Source organism: Mobula hypostoma, chromosome 22 (assembly GCF_963921235.1).
Source record: "Mobula hypostoma chromosome 22, sMobHyp1.1, whole genome shotgun sequence".
Classification (NCBI taxonomy): Eukaryota; Metazoa; Chordata; class Chondrichthyes; order Myliobatiformes; family Myliobatidae; genus Mobula; species Mobula hypostoma.
Genome location: NC_086118.1, coordinates 59,609,674 through 59,628,403, shown reverse-complemented (window position 1 = coordinate 59,628,403; position 18,730 = coordinate 59,609,674). Strand labels below are relative to the sequence as shown.

At 45.5% G+C, this 18,730-nt stretch overlaps 1 protein-coding gene across 2 annotated transcripts in view; it reads right to left on the bottom strand.

Moving 5' to 3' along the window:
- Window positions 1–294: 294 nt before the first annotated feature.
- LOC134336452 (ras-associating and dilute domain-containing protein-like) overlaps window positions 295–18,730 on the bottom strand; it is a 154,286-nt gene continuing 135,850 nt past the window's right edge. For both annotated transcript variants that reach the window (XM_063030698.1, XM_063030699.1), the window contains 2 exons: window positions 15,964–16,103; window positions 295–797 (listed from right to left, as the gene is read on the bottom strand). In XM_063030698.1, coding sequence (XP_062886768.1) covers window positions 698–797; window positions 15,964–16,103 — 240 coding nt within the window. In that variant the 3' untranslated portion in view covers window positions 295–697. The remainder of the gene's footprint in view (window positions 798–15,963; window positions 16,104–18,730) is intronic.

Here is an 18,730-nt window from a genome sequence, read left to right as displayed (position 1 = left end):
ATACACACCAGCAGAGACCCAACACACAGAGACACAGACACACACATTCTCTCTCATTCATACCCTCTCACTCACCCACGCATTCACTCACACACATGCACCCTCTCACACGCATTCTCACACACGCTCCCTCTCACTCACACATTCTCTCTCTAACACACACTCACTCACACACTCTTACACACATTTCCCCTTCTCAAATTGTCACATACACATGCACTCTCTCTTTCTCACACACACACACTGGCCCAAGGTGAGGCCCCCCCTCCACACACACACACACAGTGCTGGAGGTGTGCACATTCGGCTGAGTCCTGGCTCGGTAATAACTGCACCATGATACTGGATTTATTAATACAGGATAGAAGTGGCCGTGGCCACAGCTCATGTGTCCCATGTGAAGCAACAACATCAGTAACAAACATTCAGATAAGGCAAAAGAAGCATTAACTTTGAAATTTGCAGTGAAATGCACTGTTGATGCTGTCTAGTCCCCACAGCAGCCGTTCCCTAGCCTGGTGCCGGTACGGTCACTGCCTGCCAGCCCTCAGTGGCGGTGGGGTTTTCCTTATGCAGACTCTCCTCTGACTGCCCCAGGAGCTCGTCCTCCTCACTTACGTCAGCGTCAGTAACTGAGATACGAATGCAGGGAAGTCCCGGGTCAACACTTCCCTCCGGGAGCTCCGTGGGCCCTGTGTCAGCAGTTCGATGTTAACACCTTTACTGCCGCCTGCGAATCAGACCTGGCCACCAGCAGCCACAGCGAGTCCCCTGACGATCGGATCAAATCACGGCCACTAAGCACAGAAAGGAGAGGGTCAACAGAGTTAAACACATACACATGCACACGTATGCACGAACACACACACTCACAATAAGACCATAAGACATAGGAGCAGAATGATGCCTTTTGACCTGTTGAGAGCTGCACCATTCCATCATGGTGATTTATTATTCCTCTCAACCTCTGTAACCTTTGATGTCCATATTAATCAAGAACTAATCAATCTCCACTTTAAATATATATCCAATGACTTGGCCATCTATGGCAATGAATTCCACCAACTCATCACTCCCTGGCTGAAGAAATTTCTCCTTACCTCTATTCTAAAGGAACGTCCTTATATTCTGAGTCTGAGCCTTCTGGTCCTGGACTCGCCCACTATAGGAAACATCTCTTCATATCCACTCTGTATATATTCGATAGGTTTCAATGAGATCCCCCACCCCCTCATTCTTCTAAACTGCAGCAAGTACAGGCTGGGAGCCATCAAACACTCCCTCACACCTCTAGCAAACCTGCCCACAAGGGTATTGGTCCCCCTCGAGTTCAGATGCAACCTATCCTTTTTGTATAGGTCATACTTTCCCCAGAAGAGAGGCCAATCTGGCACACCTAACACACTCACACACACCCTCAGACAGCAAGCCCCACATGCAAGAACACACACACACACACTTTGGAAGCAACGTGTCCGTGATGCTGCCTTCTGCTCTGGGAGAGGAATACGTCAGGGACAGTTGCACACCCCCACTGCGGCCCCACTTCTGCATCAGCTTTGGAGGAAGCTGATGACTTTGTGTGAGCAGACCGAGGAGTTTCCCTCAGCTTACACTGTCAACACAGTCCTCGCAGTCACAGATCTCACTGACTGGCAGAGGATGTGTCTGCAGGTCTTTTTGGTTGCATCCTCCACTGACAACTGGGAGAGAAGTTGTGGAGTCTCAGTGGGACGGTGTAGGTGGACTCTTTGCAGGAGGAACTGACACCTCCTCTCTCAGGGACTCTACCAGTGCTCCCCTGAGGAAAGCTGGTCAGACCATAAGACATAGGAGCAGAATTAGGCCACTTGGCCCATCGAGTCTGCTCTGCCATTTAATCATGGCTGATCCTTTTTCTCTCTCCTCCTCAACCCCATTTCCTGGCCTTCTCCCCGTAACCTTTGATGCCATGTCCAATCAAGAACCTATCAAGCTCTGCCTGAAATACATCCAACGACCTGGCCTCCACACTGCATATGGCAACAAATTCCACAAATTCACCACCCTCTGGCTAAAGAAATTTCTCCACATCTCTGTTTTGAATGGACGCCCCTCTATCCTGAGGCTGTGCCCTCTTGTCCTAGACTCTCCCACCATGGGAAACATCCTTTCCATATCTACTCTGTCTAGACCCTTCAACGTTTGAAAGATTTCAGTGAGAACACAGGGTGAAGATAGAGGTTATCCCTCTGAACTGAGGCGGGTCGGTGCTCAGGCCTCACTGTGGGAAGTCGGGGAAAATTTTCAAATGTTATACGTTCAGAAATGTCTAGGGTGTGGTTATATGTCTTGGTTTACTGTTGAGAAGGGATTGCTTACTGTTTGGTTAGAAAAGGAGAGTGCTTTTTTTCTACTAGAGAAAAATGCAAATTGAATTGGTAAAAATAATTTCCTATAATGTTAATGGGGTTTTGAATCCAATTAAAAGAAATAAGATTGTGCCCTCTCTTTTTTCAATTTAGACATAAATAGCTTTCCTCCAGGAAACACATATGAGCCAATCTGAACATGGAAAATTAAAAAGAATGGGCTTTAAGCATGTATTTTATTCATCATATAAATTGAGTCACAAAAGAGGGGTAGCTACTTTAATATCAAGTACTCTTAATTATGAACATATTTCAGAGACTAGAGACAAAGAAGGACGGTTTGTAAAAATCACAGGAAGAATAGAAGGTACAGAAATAACATTGCTGAATGTTTATGCTCCTCCAGGTAGTGAATGGTCATTTTATAGACACATTTTTGAACTAATGGTCAGTTCTCGAGGGGTAGTAATTTGTGGAGGGGATTTTAATATTAGATTAAATCCTATATTAGATTCTTCAAGAATAGTTACTCAGAATAAACCTCTGACTCGGAAAGTGAATTCATTGATGGAGGAGTTGGGAATTATAGATGTCTGGAGGGAATTACACCCTACTAGTAAAGATTATACATATTACTCTTTCCCTCATTCAGCCTATTCAAGGATAGACTATTTCTTTATCTTTAATACAGATAGACTCAGGATAAAAAACTGTAATATTGCAACAATTGATCTGTCGGATCATAGCCCAGTCTCTATGTCTCTAATCCTGGAAAGGAAAATGAGGAAAACACTATGGAGGCTAAACTCACATATATTTAATAACCCAAAAGTAATGGAGAGATTAAGGGGAGAAATCAAAGAATATCTAGACCTTAATGACACGGGAGAAACATCACCAGTGATTTTATGGGATACATTGAAAGCTGTACTGAGAGGGAAAATTATTTCCATTACTACTCACATGAAAAAAATCAATGCACAAAAATTAGCAGACCTTCAAGGAAAATTAAAACAACTTCAAGTTGGAGATAGCAACAAAAGTAATTCAAATCGAAAACAGGAAATTAGGAAATTGCAAAGTGAAATTGATGATATTTATACGTTGGAAACTCAAAGAAATTTTCTTTACCTGAGACAAAAGAATTATGAAGTAGGAGGTAAATCAGCTAGATTATTAGCATATAAATTACGAAAACAACAAGCAGACAATACAATTCATAAAATAAAGAATCCAAAGACAAAGCTTGTGGAGAGTACAATAGGGAAAATTCAAGAGAGTTTTGAAACGTATTATCGAGAGCTGTATTCCCAACCCCGGGCCCCCAATGAGCCCTATATAGACAGTGTATTGAATTTTTTAGATCTACCTAAACTTACAAATTTACAAAATGAAAGTTTATTAGAACCAGTAACTGTCAAAGAACTGAACGTGGCCATCTCTAGGTTAAAGGCTGGAAAGTCCCCGGGTTCTGATGGGTTTACCTCAGAGTGGTACAAGTCCCTGAAGACACAGTTAGCCCCATTACTACTTAGCACCTTTAATTGGATCTTGCAGAGAGGAGAAACTCCACCTTCCTGGAGAGAAGCGATTATTTCAGTTATTCCTAAAGAGGGTAAAGATAAACTAGAATGTGGCAATTATCGGCCAATTAGTGTTCTTAATTTAGATTACAAACTATTTACATCTATATTAGCGCGCAGATTGGAAAAGCTTTTACCTGGCCTAATCCATTTAGACCAGACTGGATTTATTCAACAAAGACAAACACAGGACAACATAAGGAGAACTCTGCACATATTAGAACAGGTTAATAAGAACGAGACAGAGACAATGGTAGTAGGATTGGACGCTGAGAAAGCTTTTGATTCGGTTAGTTGGGCATTCCTATACAGAGTGTTAGGAAGATTCGGCTTTCAAGAAAGGTTTATTAAAGTAATTCAGACTCTGTATGACAGCCCAACAGCCCAAATTAAGATAAATGGGGACCTCTCTGACTCCTTCATTTTAGAGAGAGGCACTAGACAGGGATGCCCAATTTCTCCTCTCCTTTTTGCGCTATATATTGAACCACTTGCCCAACTAATAAGACAGAGCGAAATCGTAGAAGGTATCAAGGTGGCAGGGATTGAACAGAAAGTGGCGTTATTCGCAGATGATGTTTTGGTCTATCTGAGTGAACCAGAAAAATCATTTATAGGATTGTTTACACTGTTGGATGACTTTGGGAAAATATCAGGTTATAAAATAAATGTAAAGAAAACGCAGGTTATGTCCCTAAATTATACACCATCCAAAAAATTGCAGGATACATACGATCTTAAGTGGGAAGCTAAATCATTAAAATATTTAGGAATAACCCTGCCGAAGGATCTTTCAACACTGTCACAGGTAAATTATGGGCCATTAATCTCAGAGATAAAAGCAGATATGCATAGATGGAATCTTATCCCCTTTTTAAGTTTAAATTCAAGGATAAATACTATAAAAATGAATATTCTTCCTCGGTTATTATATCTTTTCCGTACTTTACCAGTGGAGGTGGATGATAATCAATTCAGGGAATGGGACAAATGGATTTCCCGCTTCATTTGGCAAGGAAGGAAACCTAGAATTCGATATAACACCTTACAGTTAGGGAAGGAAAGAGGAGGTATGGTTCTTCCTTGCCTGAGAAATTATTTTTATGCCTCACAGATAACCCCTCTGTTATATTGGTGTAATAGGGAATATAAGGCTAGATGGAAGGAAATAGAATTTGGATTAGTTGACAGTTTTCCTCTTCAGGCCTCAATAGCTGACAAAGGATTGATGGCCCAGTTGGAAAAATTTAATAATGCTTGGATAAATCTTACATTAAAAGTATGGCAGAAGGTGGTTAATTCATGTGGAATTAATAACATGCTCAAACTCTTTAGATGGTGTGCATATGATACCGAATTCCTTCCCAACAGAGGAGATAAAAGATTTGAGCTATGGATAAAGAAAGGTCTTACAACCTACCTCTCATTTATAGATAAAAGAGTATTACAAAGTTTCCAAATCCTGCAGGACAAACATGGCCTAGAACATAATGACTTTTTTAGGTACCTTCAAATACGAAACTATGTTAACCAGAGTTGTAGATATACAGACCTATCAACAGTAGAATTAAAATTTTTCAAGATTCTGAATTCGGCTTGCAGTTCAATACCTAGTAAATCAGTTTCTCGCCTACATAATGCACTCTCCCATGCTAAAAATGTAAATACACTGTATATTAAAGAGAAGTGGGAGAAAGAAGCGGGGTTGGTACTTTCAGAGGAGGCTTGGGGGAAAATCTGCAGCTTTCAATGGTCCTCGACTAATTCTTTGACTTGGAGAGAACATTGTTGGAAAAACATTATAAGATACTTCAAGACCCCATATCAGGAAAAATATAAAGATACAAATGTGATGTGTTGGAGAAGGTGCGGCTCCAAGGAGGCAAATCATTTTCATATTTTCTGGGATTGCCCTAAATTAAGTCTATTTTGGGAAGGTATTCATAGAACATTAGTTAAGGTACTTAGGTCCCAGATACCTCTGAACTTTGAGACGCTCTATTTGGGGCATGTATTGTTCCTTGAACAGAGGGAAGATATAAAGTTGCTGCAGGCCCTCTTAGCGGCAAGTAAGAAATCAATCACTAGAAAATGGCTAAATCCAATACCACCTACATTAGAAGATTGGTACGAAATTATCTTGGAAATATTTAAAATGGAAAAGTTGACCTACTCCCTGAGAACTCAAAAAGAAACATTTTATCAAATCTGGAATAAATGGATTGAATATATAACCCCAATGCGAGCAGACTTTAGATGACTCTCCTAATGATTTATATTGCTCTTCTCATCAACACAGTAATATTGCTAACGTAAGCACCCCTAGTCTAAATGTTTGTTGTTTTTTTTTGGAAAATAGAGAATTAACACAAGTAAAGGGAAAGATTTGGGAAAGGGATAAAAAAAAATGAAAAAATTAAGTAAATAAGTACATAGGGATTGGATAATTATGTCTGCGGGCAGGAACAAGCACGAACAAATTGGGATATAAACACCTACAATGGTTGGTATATAGGCTTGTATGCAACATTTTGGACCAGTGGAAATGGTCCAGAAGGGTTGTATGGAAACTATTATTACCATTTTTCTTAACAACTAATTTCATTACTTAGCCTAATAGGTTAGATTTACCACAGTACATAATTATCTATTTAAATGTTTATTTTGCTTTTATATCATCTCAATGTGTACTTAAGAATGTATAAATAATTGTAGTTTTATACATATAAAAAAAATGGAAAAGGTTATATGTGTGAAAAAAGTACATGATAATTGTGTACTCCTTATCCAAATAAAAATAAAATTTAAAAAAAAGAAAGATTTCAGTGAGATCCCACCCTCATCCTTCTAAATTTCAGTGAGTACAGACCCAGAGCCATCAAATGTTCCTCGTTTGATAACCCTTTCATTCCTGGAATCATCCTTGTGAACCTCCTCTGGACCTTCTCCAATGCCAGCACATCTCTTCTAAGATGAGCAGCCAAAAACAATACTCAAGATGAGGCCTCACCAGTGTCTTATAAAGCCTCAGCATCACATCCCTGCTCTTGTATTCCAGACCTCTTGAAATGAATTTGCCTTCCTCACCACCGACTCTACCTGCAAGTTAACCTTTAGGGTGTTCTACACAAGGACTCCCAAGTCCCTTTGCATCTCAGATTTTTGGATCTTTCTCCCCGTTTAGAAAATAATCCGCACATTTATTTCTACTACCAAAGTGCATGACCATGCATTTTCCAACATAATTTTTCATTTGCCACTTTCTTGCCCATTCTCCTAACCTCAGTCCTTCTGCATCCTACCTGCTTCCTCAACACTACATCCCCCACCACCAATCATCGTATCACCTGCAAACTCGGCAACAAAGCCTCCTATTTCATCATCTAAATCATTTATATACAGCATAAAAAGAAGTGGTCCCAAAACCAACCCCTGCGGAACACCACTAGTCACCGGCAGCCAACCAGACAAGGATCCTTTTATTCCCACTCGCTGTCTTCTTCCAATCAGTCAATGCTCTAACCATGATAGTAACTCTCCTGTAATACCATGGGCTCTTAACTCGGTAAGCAGCCTCGTGTGTGACACCTTGTCAAAGGCCTCCTGAAAGTCCAAATATACAACATCCACTGCATCCCCTTTATCTATCCTACTTGTTATCGCCACAAAGAATTCCAACAGGTTCGTCAGGCAGGTTTTTCCCTTAAGGAAACCATGCTGACTTTGTCCTATCTCGTCCTTGTACTCCATCACCTACCTCATTCTTAACAATTGACTCCAACATCTTCCCAACCACTGAGGTCAGGCTAACTGGTCTGTAATTTACTTTCGTTGTCTTCCTCCTTTCTTAAAGAATGGAGTAACATTTGCAATTTTCCAGTCATCTGGCACCATGCCAGAGTCCAATGATTTTTGAAAGGTCATTTCTAATGCCGCCACAATCTCTAATGCCCTTTCAGAACTCTAGGGTGAAGTTCATCTGGTCTGGATGACTTATACCTTTCAGCTTTTTGAGCACCGTCTCCCTTGAAATAGTAATTGCACCCACTTCTCAGACTTTACTTTCTCCCTTTCAAATTTCAAGTTGAACTCGATCATATTGTGATCACTAGTTCCTGCGGGTTCTTTTACCTTAAGTTCCCTAATCGCCTCCACTTCATTACACAACACCCAAACCAGTATTGCTGATCTCCTCGTAGGCTCAACGACAAACTGCTCTAAAAAGCTATCTCAGGCATTCAACAAACTCACTCCCTTGAGATCCATTACCAACCTGATTTTCCCAATTGACCCGCATGTTAAAATCTTCCACGACTATCATAACATTGCCCTTTTGACGTGCCTTTTCTATTTCCTGTTGTAATTTGTGGTCCACCTCCCAGTCACTGTTGGAAGGCCTGTATATAACTGCCATCAGGGTCCTTTTACCCCTGCAGTTTCTTAACTCAACCCACAAGGATTCAACATCTTCCGATCTTATGTCATATCCTTCTACTGATTTGATACCATTCTTTACCAGGACAGCCACACTTCCCTCTTTGTCTACCTTCCTATCCCTCTGAAACAACATGTTACCTTGGACATTCAGCTCCCAACTAGAACCATCCTTCAGCCACGATTCAGTGATTGCCACATCATCATATCTGGCAACCTGTAATAGTCCAACAAGATCATCCACCTTATGTCTTATACTCTGTGCATTGAGATACAACACCTTCAGTATTGTTTTTGCTACCCTTTTTGATTTTGCATCCCTAATGATTTGATACTCACCCTGTTAGCTGTGACTAAGTCCAATCATCTGCCTGCCCTTCCTGACTGCACGCTACCTCTGCTTTTTTACCATCTGTCCTATCCTGAGTCCCTTCACTCTGGTTCCCAACCCCTGCCAAATTAATTTAAACCCTCCCCAACAGCTCTAACAAACCTTCCCGTGAATATATTGGTCCCCCTGCAGTTCAGGTGCAACCCGTCACTTTTGGACAGGTCATACCTCCCCCAGAAGAGATCCCAATGGTCCAAGAATCTGAAGCCCTGCCCCCCGTACCAGCTTCTCAGCCACACATTTATCTGCAAAATCATCCCGTTGGCACGTGGCACAAGCAGCAATCCAGAAATTACTACCCTGGAGGTCCTGCTTCTCAGCTTTCTACCTAGCTCTCTAAAATCTCTTTTCAGGACCTCTTTGCTTTTTCTTCCTATGCCATTGGTGCCAATATGTACCAAGACGTCTGACTGCTCTCCCTCCCCCTCCAAAATGTTGTGGACGCTATCTGAGACATCCCTGACCCTGGCACCTGGGAGGCAACATACCAGCAGAGCTGGGCATGACTGCTGCACTGGGACAGGGCTCCTCTGAGCATACTGCTCCCTCACCAACTGGTGACCTGCACACCGTGGGACCGGTTGGTCACCTTGGTCTCACTCCTGCTCTCTGCAAGCACTGGATCTTCTCTAAGTCTCCCAGCTGAGGAGGACAGACAGTCACTGGGGGCTGTCATGGGTTACAACCCGCTGCCCTCAGATTTTCCAAGCTGGCATGTGCCTGACTTGACGAGGAGTGTGATATACAGAGCAGTCCCATGCACAAGCTTATGTCAGCTCACAGTCTATCATAGTCAAAATTCCCATGTCCGTATGTGGTCTCAAACACTGGGAATGTCAGAAGTTGCAACCTCTTGCTCTGTTTAAAGGGACTACCCCAGAAGTTCTGCTCAGTAAGAACCAAAACCAGATGAGAGAGTAAAACTCCGTCTGCTCTCTTTGACTGATCACACTCTCCGAAAACCGCAGGGGTGGGAGAGGGGATTGGAGAGAGCTGGGTGAAGTGGCTAGGATGGGGTGAAGCAGGGAGGAGAGACCTGCAATGTGGGCAGCTTGTTCAGTGGTGTGCATTGGGAATGTTGTGCTGAAAGGGTTTGTAAGTACCCCTGTACACAGCTCACTAAGAACCAGTGTATAGAAGCAGCAAGGTGAGGCCAGAAATCCAAGCAACACACACAAAATGCTGCAGGAACTCAGCAGGCCAGGCAGCATCTACAGTCAATGTTTTGGGCCGAAACCTTCGGCAGGACTGGAGAAAAAAGGCTGAGTAGACTTAAAAGGAAAGAGAAACACAAAGTGATAGGTGAAACTTGGGAGGGGGAGGGATGAAGTAAAGAGCTGGGAAATTGAATGGTGAAAGAGACAGAAGAACATGGAGGAAAGAAAATGGGATGGGGGTAAGGAGTACCAGAGGGAGGCGATGGGCAGGCGAAGAGATAAGATGAAGGAAATGAGAAATGGTGAAAGGGAGTGATGGTGTAGAGCATTACAGGAAGTTTGAGAAATCGATGTTCATGCCATCAGTTTGGAGGCTGCCCAAATGGAATACAATGTGTTGTTCTGCCAACCTAAGTGCAGCCTCATCATGACAGTGGAGGAGCCCAGGGATCTTTCCCTCCCCCCACCACCCCACTTTCTGCTTTCTGCAGGATCAATCCCTACGCGACTCCCTTGTCCATTCATCGCTCCCCACTGATCTCCCTCCTGGCACTTATCCTTGCAAGTGGAACAAGTGCTACACCTGCCCCTACACCTCCTCCTTCACTACCATTCAGGGCCCTAAACAGTCCTTCCAGGTGAGGCGACACCTCACCTGTGAGTCTATTGGGGCCATAAAAATGTGTTCGCTGCTCTCGGTGAGACCTGACATAGACTGGGAGACCTCTTCGCCAAACACCTATGCTTCATCTGCCAGAAAAAGCGAGATCTCCCAGTGGCCACCCATTTTAATTCCAATACATCCATCCATGGCCTCCTCCACTGTCGTGGTGAGGCCACACTTAGGTTGAAGGAGCAACAGCTTATATTCCATTTGGGCAGCCTCCAACCTGATGGCATGAACATCGATTTCTCAAACTTCTGGTAATGCCCCCCACCCACCTCCTTCACCATTTCCCATCCCTTTTCCCTCTTTCATCTTATCTCCTTGCCCACCCATCACCTCCCTCTGGTGCTCCTCTGCCCATACCCCGCCCCCACTTTTCTTTCCTCCATGGCCTTATGTCTCTTTCACCATTCAATTTCCCAGCTCTTTACTTCATCCCTCCCCCTCCAAGTTTCACCTATCACCTTGTGTTTCTCTCTCCCTTCCCCCAACCTTTTAAATCTACTTCTCAGCTTTTTCTCTCCAGTCCTGCCGAAGGGTTTCGGCCCAAAATGTCGAATATACTTCTTTTCCGTAGATGATGTCTGGCCTGCTGAGTTCCTCCAGCACTTTGTGTGTGTTGCTCAGATTTCCAGCATCTGCAGATTTTCTCTTGTTTATGTTGTGTAATGAACCAGATTTGATTAGGGAGCTTAAGGTAAAGGAACTGTTAGGAGGTAGTTTGATTGAATTCACCCTGTAGTTTGAGAGGGAGAAGATGAAGATGATATATCAGTATTACAGAACAGTAAAGGGAATTACAGAGGTAGGAGAGAGGATCTGGCCAAAGTTGATTGAAAGAGGACACTAGCAGGGATGACAGCAGAAAAGAAAGGTAGTGGACGTTGTTCTCATGGACTCTCGTAAGGCATTTGACAAGGTCTCGCATAGGAGGCTGGTCAAGCAGGTTCAGTTACTTGGCATTCAAGATGAGGTAGTAAATTGTGGGAGAAGCCAAGCCAGAGAGTGTAGTAGATGGTTGCCTCTCTGACTGGAGGCCTGTGACTAGTGGTGTGCTGCAGGGATCAGTGCTGGGTCAGTTGTTGTTTCTCATTTATATCAACAAATCAACGTATTGAGTTCAGGAGATGGGACGTTATGCTGAAGTTGTACAAGATGTTGGTGAGGCCTAATATGAAGCAGTGTGTGCAGTTTTGGTCACCTACAGTGGGGCTAGAAAATCTGTGAACCCTGTAGAATTTTCTCTATATCTGCATAAATATGATCAGATTTTCACATAAGTCCTAAATCTAGATAAAGAGAACCCAATTAAATAACTAACATAAAAACATTATACTTGTTCATTTACTCATTGCAAAAAATGATCAATATTACATGTATTTGTTGGAAAAAGTATGTGAACCTTCACTTTCAGTAATTAGAACATTGAAAACCTACAGCCCAATACAGGCCCTTCGGCCCACAAAGCTATGCTGAACATGTCCTTACCTTAGAACTACCTAGACTTACCCATAGCCCTCTATTTTTCTAAGCTCCATGTAGCCATCCAGGAGTCTGTTAAAAGACCCTATCGTTTCCAGCTCCACCACCGCCGCCGGCAGCCCATTCCACACACTCACCACTCTCTGTGTAAAAAACTTACCCCTGACATCCCCTCTGTACCTACTCCCCAGCACCTTAAAACTGTGTCCTCTCATGCTAGCCACTTCAGCCCTGGGGAAAAGCCTCTGACTATCCACATGATCAATGCCTCTCATCATCTTATACACCTCTATCAGGTCACCTCTCATCCTCCGTCGCTCCAAGGAGCCAAGTTCACTTAACCTATTTTCATAAGGCATGCTCCCCAATCCAGGCAACATCCTTGTAAATCTCCTCTGCACCCTTTCTATGGTTTCCACATCCTTCCTGTACTGAGGCGACCAAAACTGAGCACAGTACTCCAAGTGGGGTCTGACCAGGGTCCTATATAGCTGCAACATTACCTCTCGGCTCCTAAACTCAATCCCACGACTGATGAAGGCCAATGCACCGTATGCCTTCTTAACCACAGAGTCAACCTGCGTAGCAGCTTTGAGTGTCCTTTGGACTCGGACCCTAAGATCCTTCTGATCCTCCACACTGCCAAGAGTCTTACCATTAATACTATATTCTGCCATCATATTTGACCTACCAAAATGAACCACCTCACACTTATCTGGGTTGAACTCCATCTGCCACTTCTCAGCCCAGTTTTGCATCCTATCAATGTCCCACTGTAACCTCTGACAGCCTTCCACACTATCCACAACACCCCCAACCTTTGTGTTATCACCAAATTTACTAACCCATCCCTCCACTTCCTCATCCAGGTCATTTATAAAAATCATAAAGAGTAGGGGTCCCAGAACAGATCCCTGAGGCACACCACTGGTCACCGACCTCCATGCAGAATATGACCCGTCTATAACCACTCTTTGCCTTCTGTGGGCAAGTCAATTCTGGATCCACAAAGCAATGTCCCCTTGGATCCCATGCCTCCTTACTTTCTCAATAAGCCTTGCTTGGGGTACCTTATCAAATGCCTTGCTGAAATCCATATACACTACATCTACAGCTCTACCTTCATCAATGTGTTTAGTCACATCCTCAAAAAAATTCAATCAGGCTCGTAAGGCACGACCATGCTGACTATTCCTAATCATATTATGCCTGTCCCAATGTTCATAAATCCTGCCTCTCAGGATCTTCTCCATCAACTTACCAAGCACTGAAGTAAGACTCACTGGTCTATAATTTCCTGGGCTATCTCTACTCCCTTTCTTGAATAAGGTAACAACATTTGCAACCCTCCAATTCTCCGGGACCTCTCACGTCCCCATTGATGATGCAAAGATCATTGCCAGAGGCTTAGCAATCTCCTCCCTCACTTCCCACAGTAGCCTGGGGTACATCCCGTCCAGTCCCGGTGACTTATCCAACTTGATGCTTTCCAAAAGCTCCAGCACATTCACTTCCTTAATATCTACATGCTCAAGCTTTTCAGTCTGCTGCAAGTCATCCTTGCAATCGCCAAGTTCTTTGTCCGCAGTGAATACTGAAGCAAAATATTCATTAAGTACCTCCACTATCTCCTCCGCTTTTCCACTGTCACACTTGATTGGTCCTGTTCTCTTACGTCTTATCCTCTTGCTCTTCACATACTTGTACAGTAAACTGTCCACTCCCTTTGTTAGCCCCTTGTGCAGCGATAACTTCAACCAAATGTTTCCGGTAACTGTTGATCAGTCCTGCACATTGGCTTGGAGGAATTTTAGGCTATTCCTCCTTAGAAAATTGCTTCAACACTGGGATGTTGGTGGGCTTCCTTGAATGAACTGCTTGCTTCAGGTCCCTCCACAACATTTCTATAGGATTAAGGTCAGGACTTTGACTCAGCCATTCCAAAACACAAATTTTCTTCTTTTTAAACCATTCTGTTGTTGATTTACTTACTCTTGTCTTTCAGATCGTTATCTTGTTGCATTATCCAACTTCTATTAAGCTTCAGGTGACAGACTGCTACCCTGACATTCTCCTGTAAAATGTCTTGATATAATTTTGAATTCATTGTTCCCTCAACGATTGCAAACTGTCCAGGTCCTGAGGCAGCAAAGCAGCCCCAAACCATGATGCTCCTTCCACCGTGTTTGGGTGAAGTTTTGGTGTTGGTGTGCAGTGCTTTTTTCCCTCCAACCATAGCAATGTGTATTTCTAACAAAATGTTCAACTTTTGTCTCATCTGTCCACAGAATATTGTTGCAGAAGCATGATGGAACACCCAGGTGGTCTTTTGCAAACTTGAGACTTGCTGCAATGTTTTTTTTTGGAGAGCAGTGGTTTCCTCCATGGTGTCCTTCCACGAACACCATTCTTGTTTAGTGTTTTTCTTATAGTGACACATGAACAGAGATTTTAGCAAGTTCTAGAGATTGCTGTTATCCTTGGGTTCTTTTTCCCCTCCTTCAGCATTGCATGTTGTGCTCTTGGTGTGATCTTTGCAGGATGCCCACTCCTGGGGAGAGTAGCAACAGTACTGAGCTTCCCCCATTTGCAGACAATTTCTCTTACTGTGGACTGATGAATACTAGGTCTTTAGAAATGTTTCGTAGCCTTTTCCAGCTTCATGCATCTCTACAATTCTTCTTCTAAGGTCCTCTGAAAGTTGTTTTGATCGAGGTATAGTGCACATGAACAGATCTTTCTTGAGAAGAGCAGGTTCTGTCAGTAACCTGACTGTGTGTGTCTTTCTTATAGGGCAGGGCACCTCTACAACCCACACCTCCAATCTCATCTCATTGATTGGAATACCTGACTCCAATTAGCTTTTGTAGAAGGCATTACCCCAAGGTTCACGTACTTTTTCCAACAAATACATGTAATATTGGATCCATTTTCTTAATAAATAAATGAACAAGTATAATGTTTTATGTTATTTATTTGAGTTCTTTATGTAGTTTTAGGGCTTACATGAAAATCTGATCACATGATCACATTTTACATAATTTTTATGCAGAAATAGAGAAAATTCTACAGGGTTCACAAACTTTCTAGCACCACTGTTCCTACAGGAAAGATGTAAATAAGATTGAAAGAGTACAGAAAATTTTTGTCGGGTCTGGGTGATCTGAGTTGTAAGGAAAGACTAAATAGGTTAGGACTTTATTCTTTGGAACATAGAAGCTGAAAGGAAATTTGATAAAGGTAAACAAAATTATGAGTGGTATAGATAGGGTAAATGCAAGCAGGCTTTTTTCACTAGGTTGGGTGGGACTACAACTAGAGGTCATGGGTTGAGGGTGAAAGGTGAAAAGTTTAAGGGGAACATAAGGGGAAATCTCTTCACTCAGAGAATCGTGAGAGTGTGGAATGAACTGCCAGTGTAAGTGGTGAATGCAACATTGATTTCAACATCTAAAAGAAATTTGGATACATACATGGATGGTAGGGGTATGGAGGGCAGGTTGATGGGAGGAGGCAGTTTAAATTGTTTCAGTATAGACTAGATGGGCCGAAGGGCCTGTTTCTGTGCTGTACTACTCTATGAGCTGTACAGGAGATATAATGTCTCACAGTAATGGTACAGAAGCCTGGTCTGACCTTATCTGGGGAAATGTGGACCGGCTGGACCTCCTCATCACAAAAGGATGTATGTAGTGTAGAGGGGCTACAACAAAATTTGCCCCAGCTGTTTCCTGGGATGGCGGATCTGCCACATAAGGAGAGATTTAGTGATTTCATAAAAGTAGTGTTGAGGTGGATCCTGGTTTGGTGAGCAGGCTCGAGGGCTGAATGGGTTTCGGATGCGCTGTACTACGTGTCTGACATCGGAGCCTGGAGCCTGGGGTCTGGGGACACTGACCTGTGATAATCCATCCCGACCAGACTTGTTCCATTGACGGCCAGGATTCGGTCTCCCAGATGCAACCTTCCACATCCAGCGGCTGGCGAGTCAGGAACCAGGGACTTGATATAAATGCCACTCACGTTTAACAGGGTGCTCTGCATGGACACAGACAGCACAAAGATTAGTGAAGTCTCACCTCCACATACATCACTTCCCCCCGCAGAGGGCACCGGGGGCAAAGCGATGGATTGATGGCAGGAGGAGGGAGAGGGCCAAGGAAGAATGAGGGAGGGGAGGGCAGAGCTGTGGGGGTAAGAGTAATGAGGAATATGTCATGGAGAATGAAGGAGGGATAAGACTGAGGGAGGGATGAGGAAGTGGGAAGGATGAGGAAGAGATGGAGGGACAGGGATGAGGGCAAGAGGCAGCAGCAGAGGGGCAAAATGGAGGGTGACCTGAATTTGTTGAGGGGCAGAGAGGGAGAGTGGGAGGGGAAGGGGGAAGGAAAGGGTAAAACCAAGGGGAGCATGTGTGGGAATGGAGAGGGGTAAAGGACTGTGCCTTAGGTTTAACCCAATGTGTGCCCCAGTCCCACAGCCCCTTCTGGCTCTGACAGTGCCTTATCGGTCAGGGGTGCAGGGACCTTGCACTGGATGATGGGCCTTCCAGTGTGTACGTGACCCAGTGTCAGTCTCTGTCTTGAGAGTCCAGCATCCTGTCCCTCACACATCACTGCACTCGCCGTGCTCAGGACGTCCTCTTCACCCACACAGCAGCTCAATAATCAGTAGCAAGGAATTTCAGTAGGAAGTACCGATGTGTGCGTTGCCAGGGAAACAACTTCTGCCAATTCACAATGCACAGAGTACTCTAGGCCGCGCAGCCCACCCTCCCTGCAACCGACCAGAGCTTCCCCTCCCTGAACACAGAGCGTCTCTCTCAATTCACAACATTCGTCAAATAAGCGAGAGGAAGGGGTGGTACCGAGGGAGGGTCACACTGTGGGAGGGATGGTACCGAGGGAGGGTCACTCAGTGCGAGGGGTGGTATTGAGGGAGGGTCACACTGTGGGAGGGGTGTTACTGAGGGAGGGTCACACTGTGGGGGGGCGGTACCGAGGGAGAGTCACTCTGTGGGAGAGGTGGTACTGAGGGAGAGTCACACTGTGGGAGGGATGGTACCGAGGGAGGGTCACTCAGTGCGAGGGGTGGTACCGAGGGAGGGTCACACTGTGTGAGGGGTGGTACTGAGGGAGAGTCACACTGTGGGGGGGTGGTACTTAGGGAGGGTCACTCAGTGGGAGGGGTGGTACTGAGGGAGGGTCACTCTGTGGGAGGGGTGTTACTGAGGGAGGGTCACACTGTGGGAGGGGTGGTACCGAGGGAGAGTCACTCTGTGGGAGGTGTGGTACCGAGGGAGGGTCACACTGTGGGAGGGGTGGTACCGAGGGAGGGTCACTCTGTGGGAGGGGTGGTACCGAGGGAAGGTCACACTGAGGGAGTGGAGATATTGAGGGAGAGTCACACTGTGGGAGGGGTGGTACCGAGGGAGGGTCACACTGTGAGAGGGGTGGTACCGAGGGAGGGTCACACTGTGGGAGGGGTTGTACCGAGGGAGGGTCACTCTGTGGGGGGGGGGTGGTACCGAGGGAGGGTCACACTGTGGGAGGGGTGGTACCGAGGGAGGGTCACTCTGTGGGAGGGGTGGTACCGAGGGAAGGTCACACTGAGGGAGTGGAGATATTGAGGGAGAGTCACACTGTGGGAGGGGTGGTACCGAGGGAGGGTCACACTGTGGGAGGGGTGGTACCGAGGGAGGGTCACATTGTGGGGGGGCGGTACCGAGGGAGGGTCACACTGTGTGAGGGGTGGTACTGAGGGAGAGTCACACTGTGGGGGGGTGGTATTTCGGGAGGGTCACTCAGTGGGATGGGTGGTACTGAGGGAGGGTCACACTGTGTGAGGGGTGGTACTGAGGGAGAGTCACACTGTGGGGGGGTGGTATTTCGGGAGGGTCACTCAGTGGGATGGGTGGTACTGAGGGAGGGTCACTCAGTGGGATGGGTGTTACTGAGGGAGGGTCACATTGTGGGAGGGGTGGTACTGAGGGAGAGTCACACTGTGGGAGGGGTGGTACTGAGGGAGGGTCACTCTGTGGGAGGGGTGGTACTTAGGGAGGGTCACACTGTGGGGGGGGAGGTGCTAAGGGAGGGTCACACTGTGGGATGGGTGGTACTGAGGGAGAGTCACTCTGTGGGAGGGGTGTTACTGAGGGAGGGTCACTCTGTGGGAGGGGTGTTAGAGGGAGAGTCACACTGTGGGAGGGGTGGTACTGAGGGAGGGTCACTCTGTGGGAGGGGTGGTACTGAGGGAGGGTCACTCTGTGGGAGGGATGGTACTGAGGGAGGGTCACACTGTGGGAGGGATGGTACTGAGGGAGGGTCACACTGTGGGAGGGGTGGTACCGAGGGAGGGTCACTCTGTGGGAGTGGTGGTACCGAGGGAGGGTCACACTGTGGGAGGGGTGGTACCGAGGGAGGGTCACTCTGTGGGAGGGGTGGTACCGAGGGAGGGTCACACTGTGGGAGGGGTTGTACCGAGGGAGGGTCACACTGTGGGAGGGGTGGTACCGAGGGAGGGTCACACTGTGGGAGGGGTAGTACCGAGGGAGGGTCACACTGTGGGAGGGGTGGTACTGAGGGAGGGTCACACTGTGGGAGGGGTAGTACCGAGGGAGGGTCACACTGTGGGAGGGGTGGTACCGAGGGAGGGTCACACTGTGG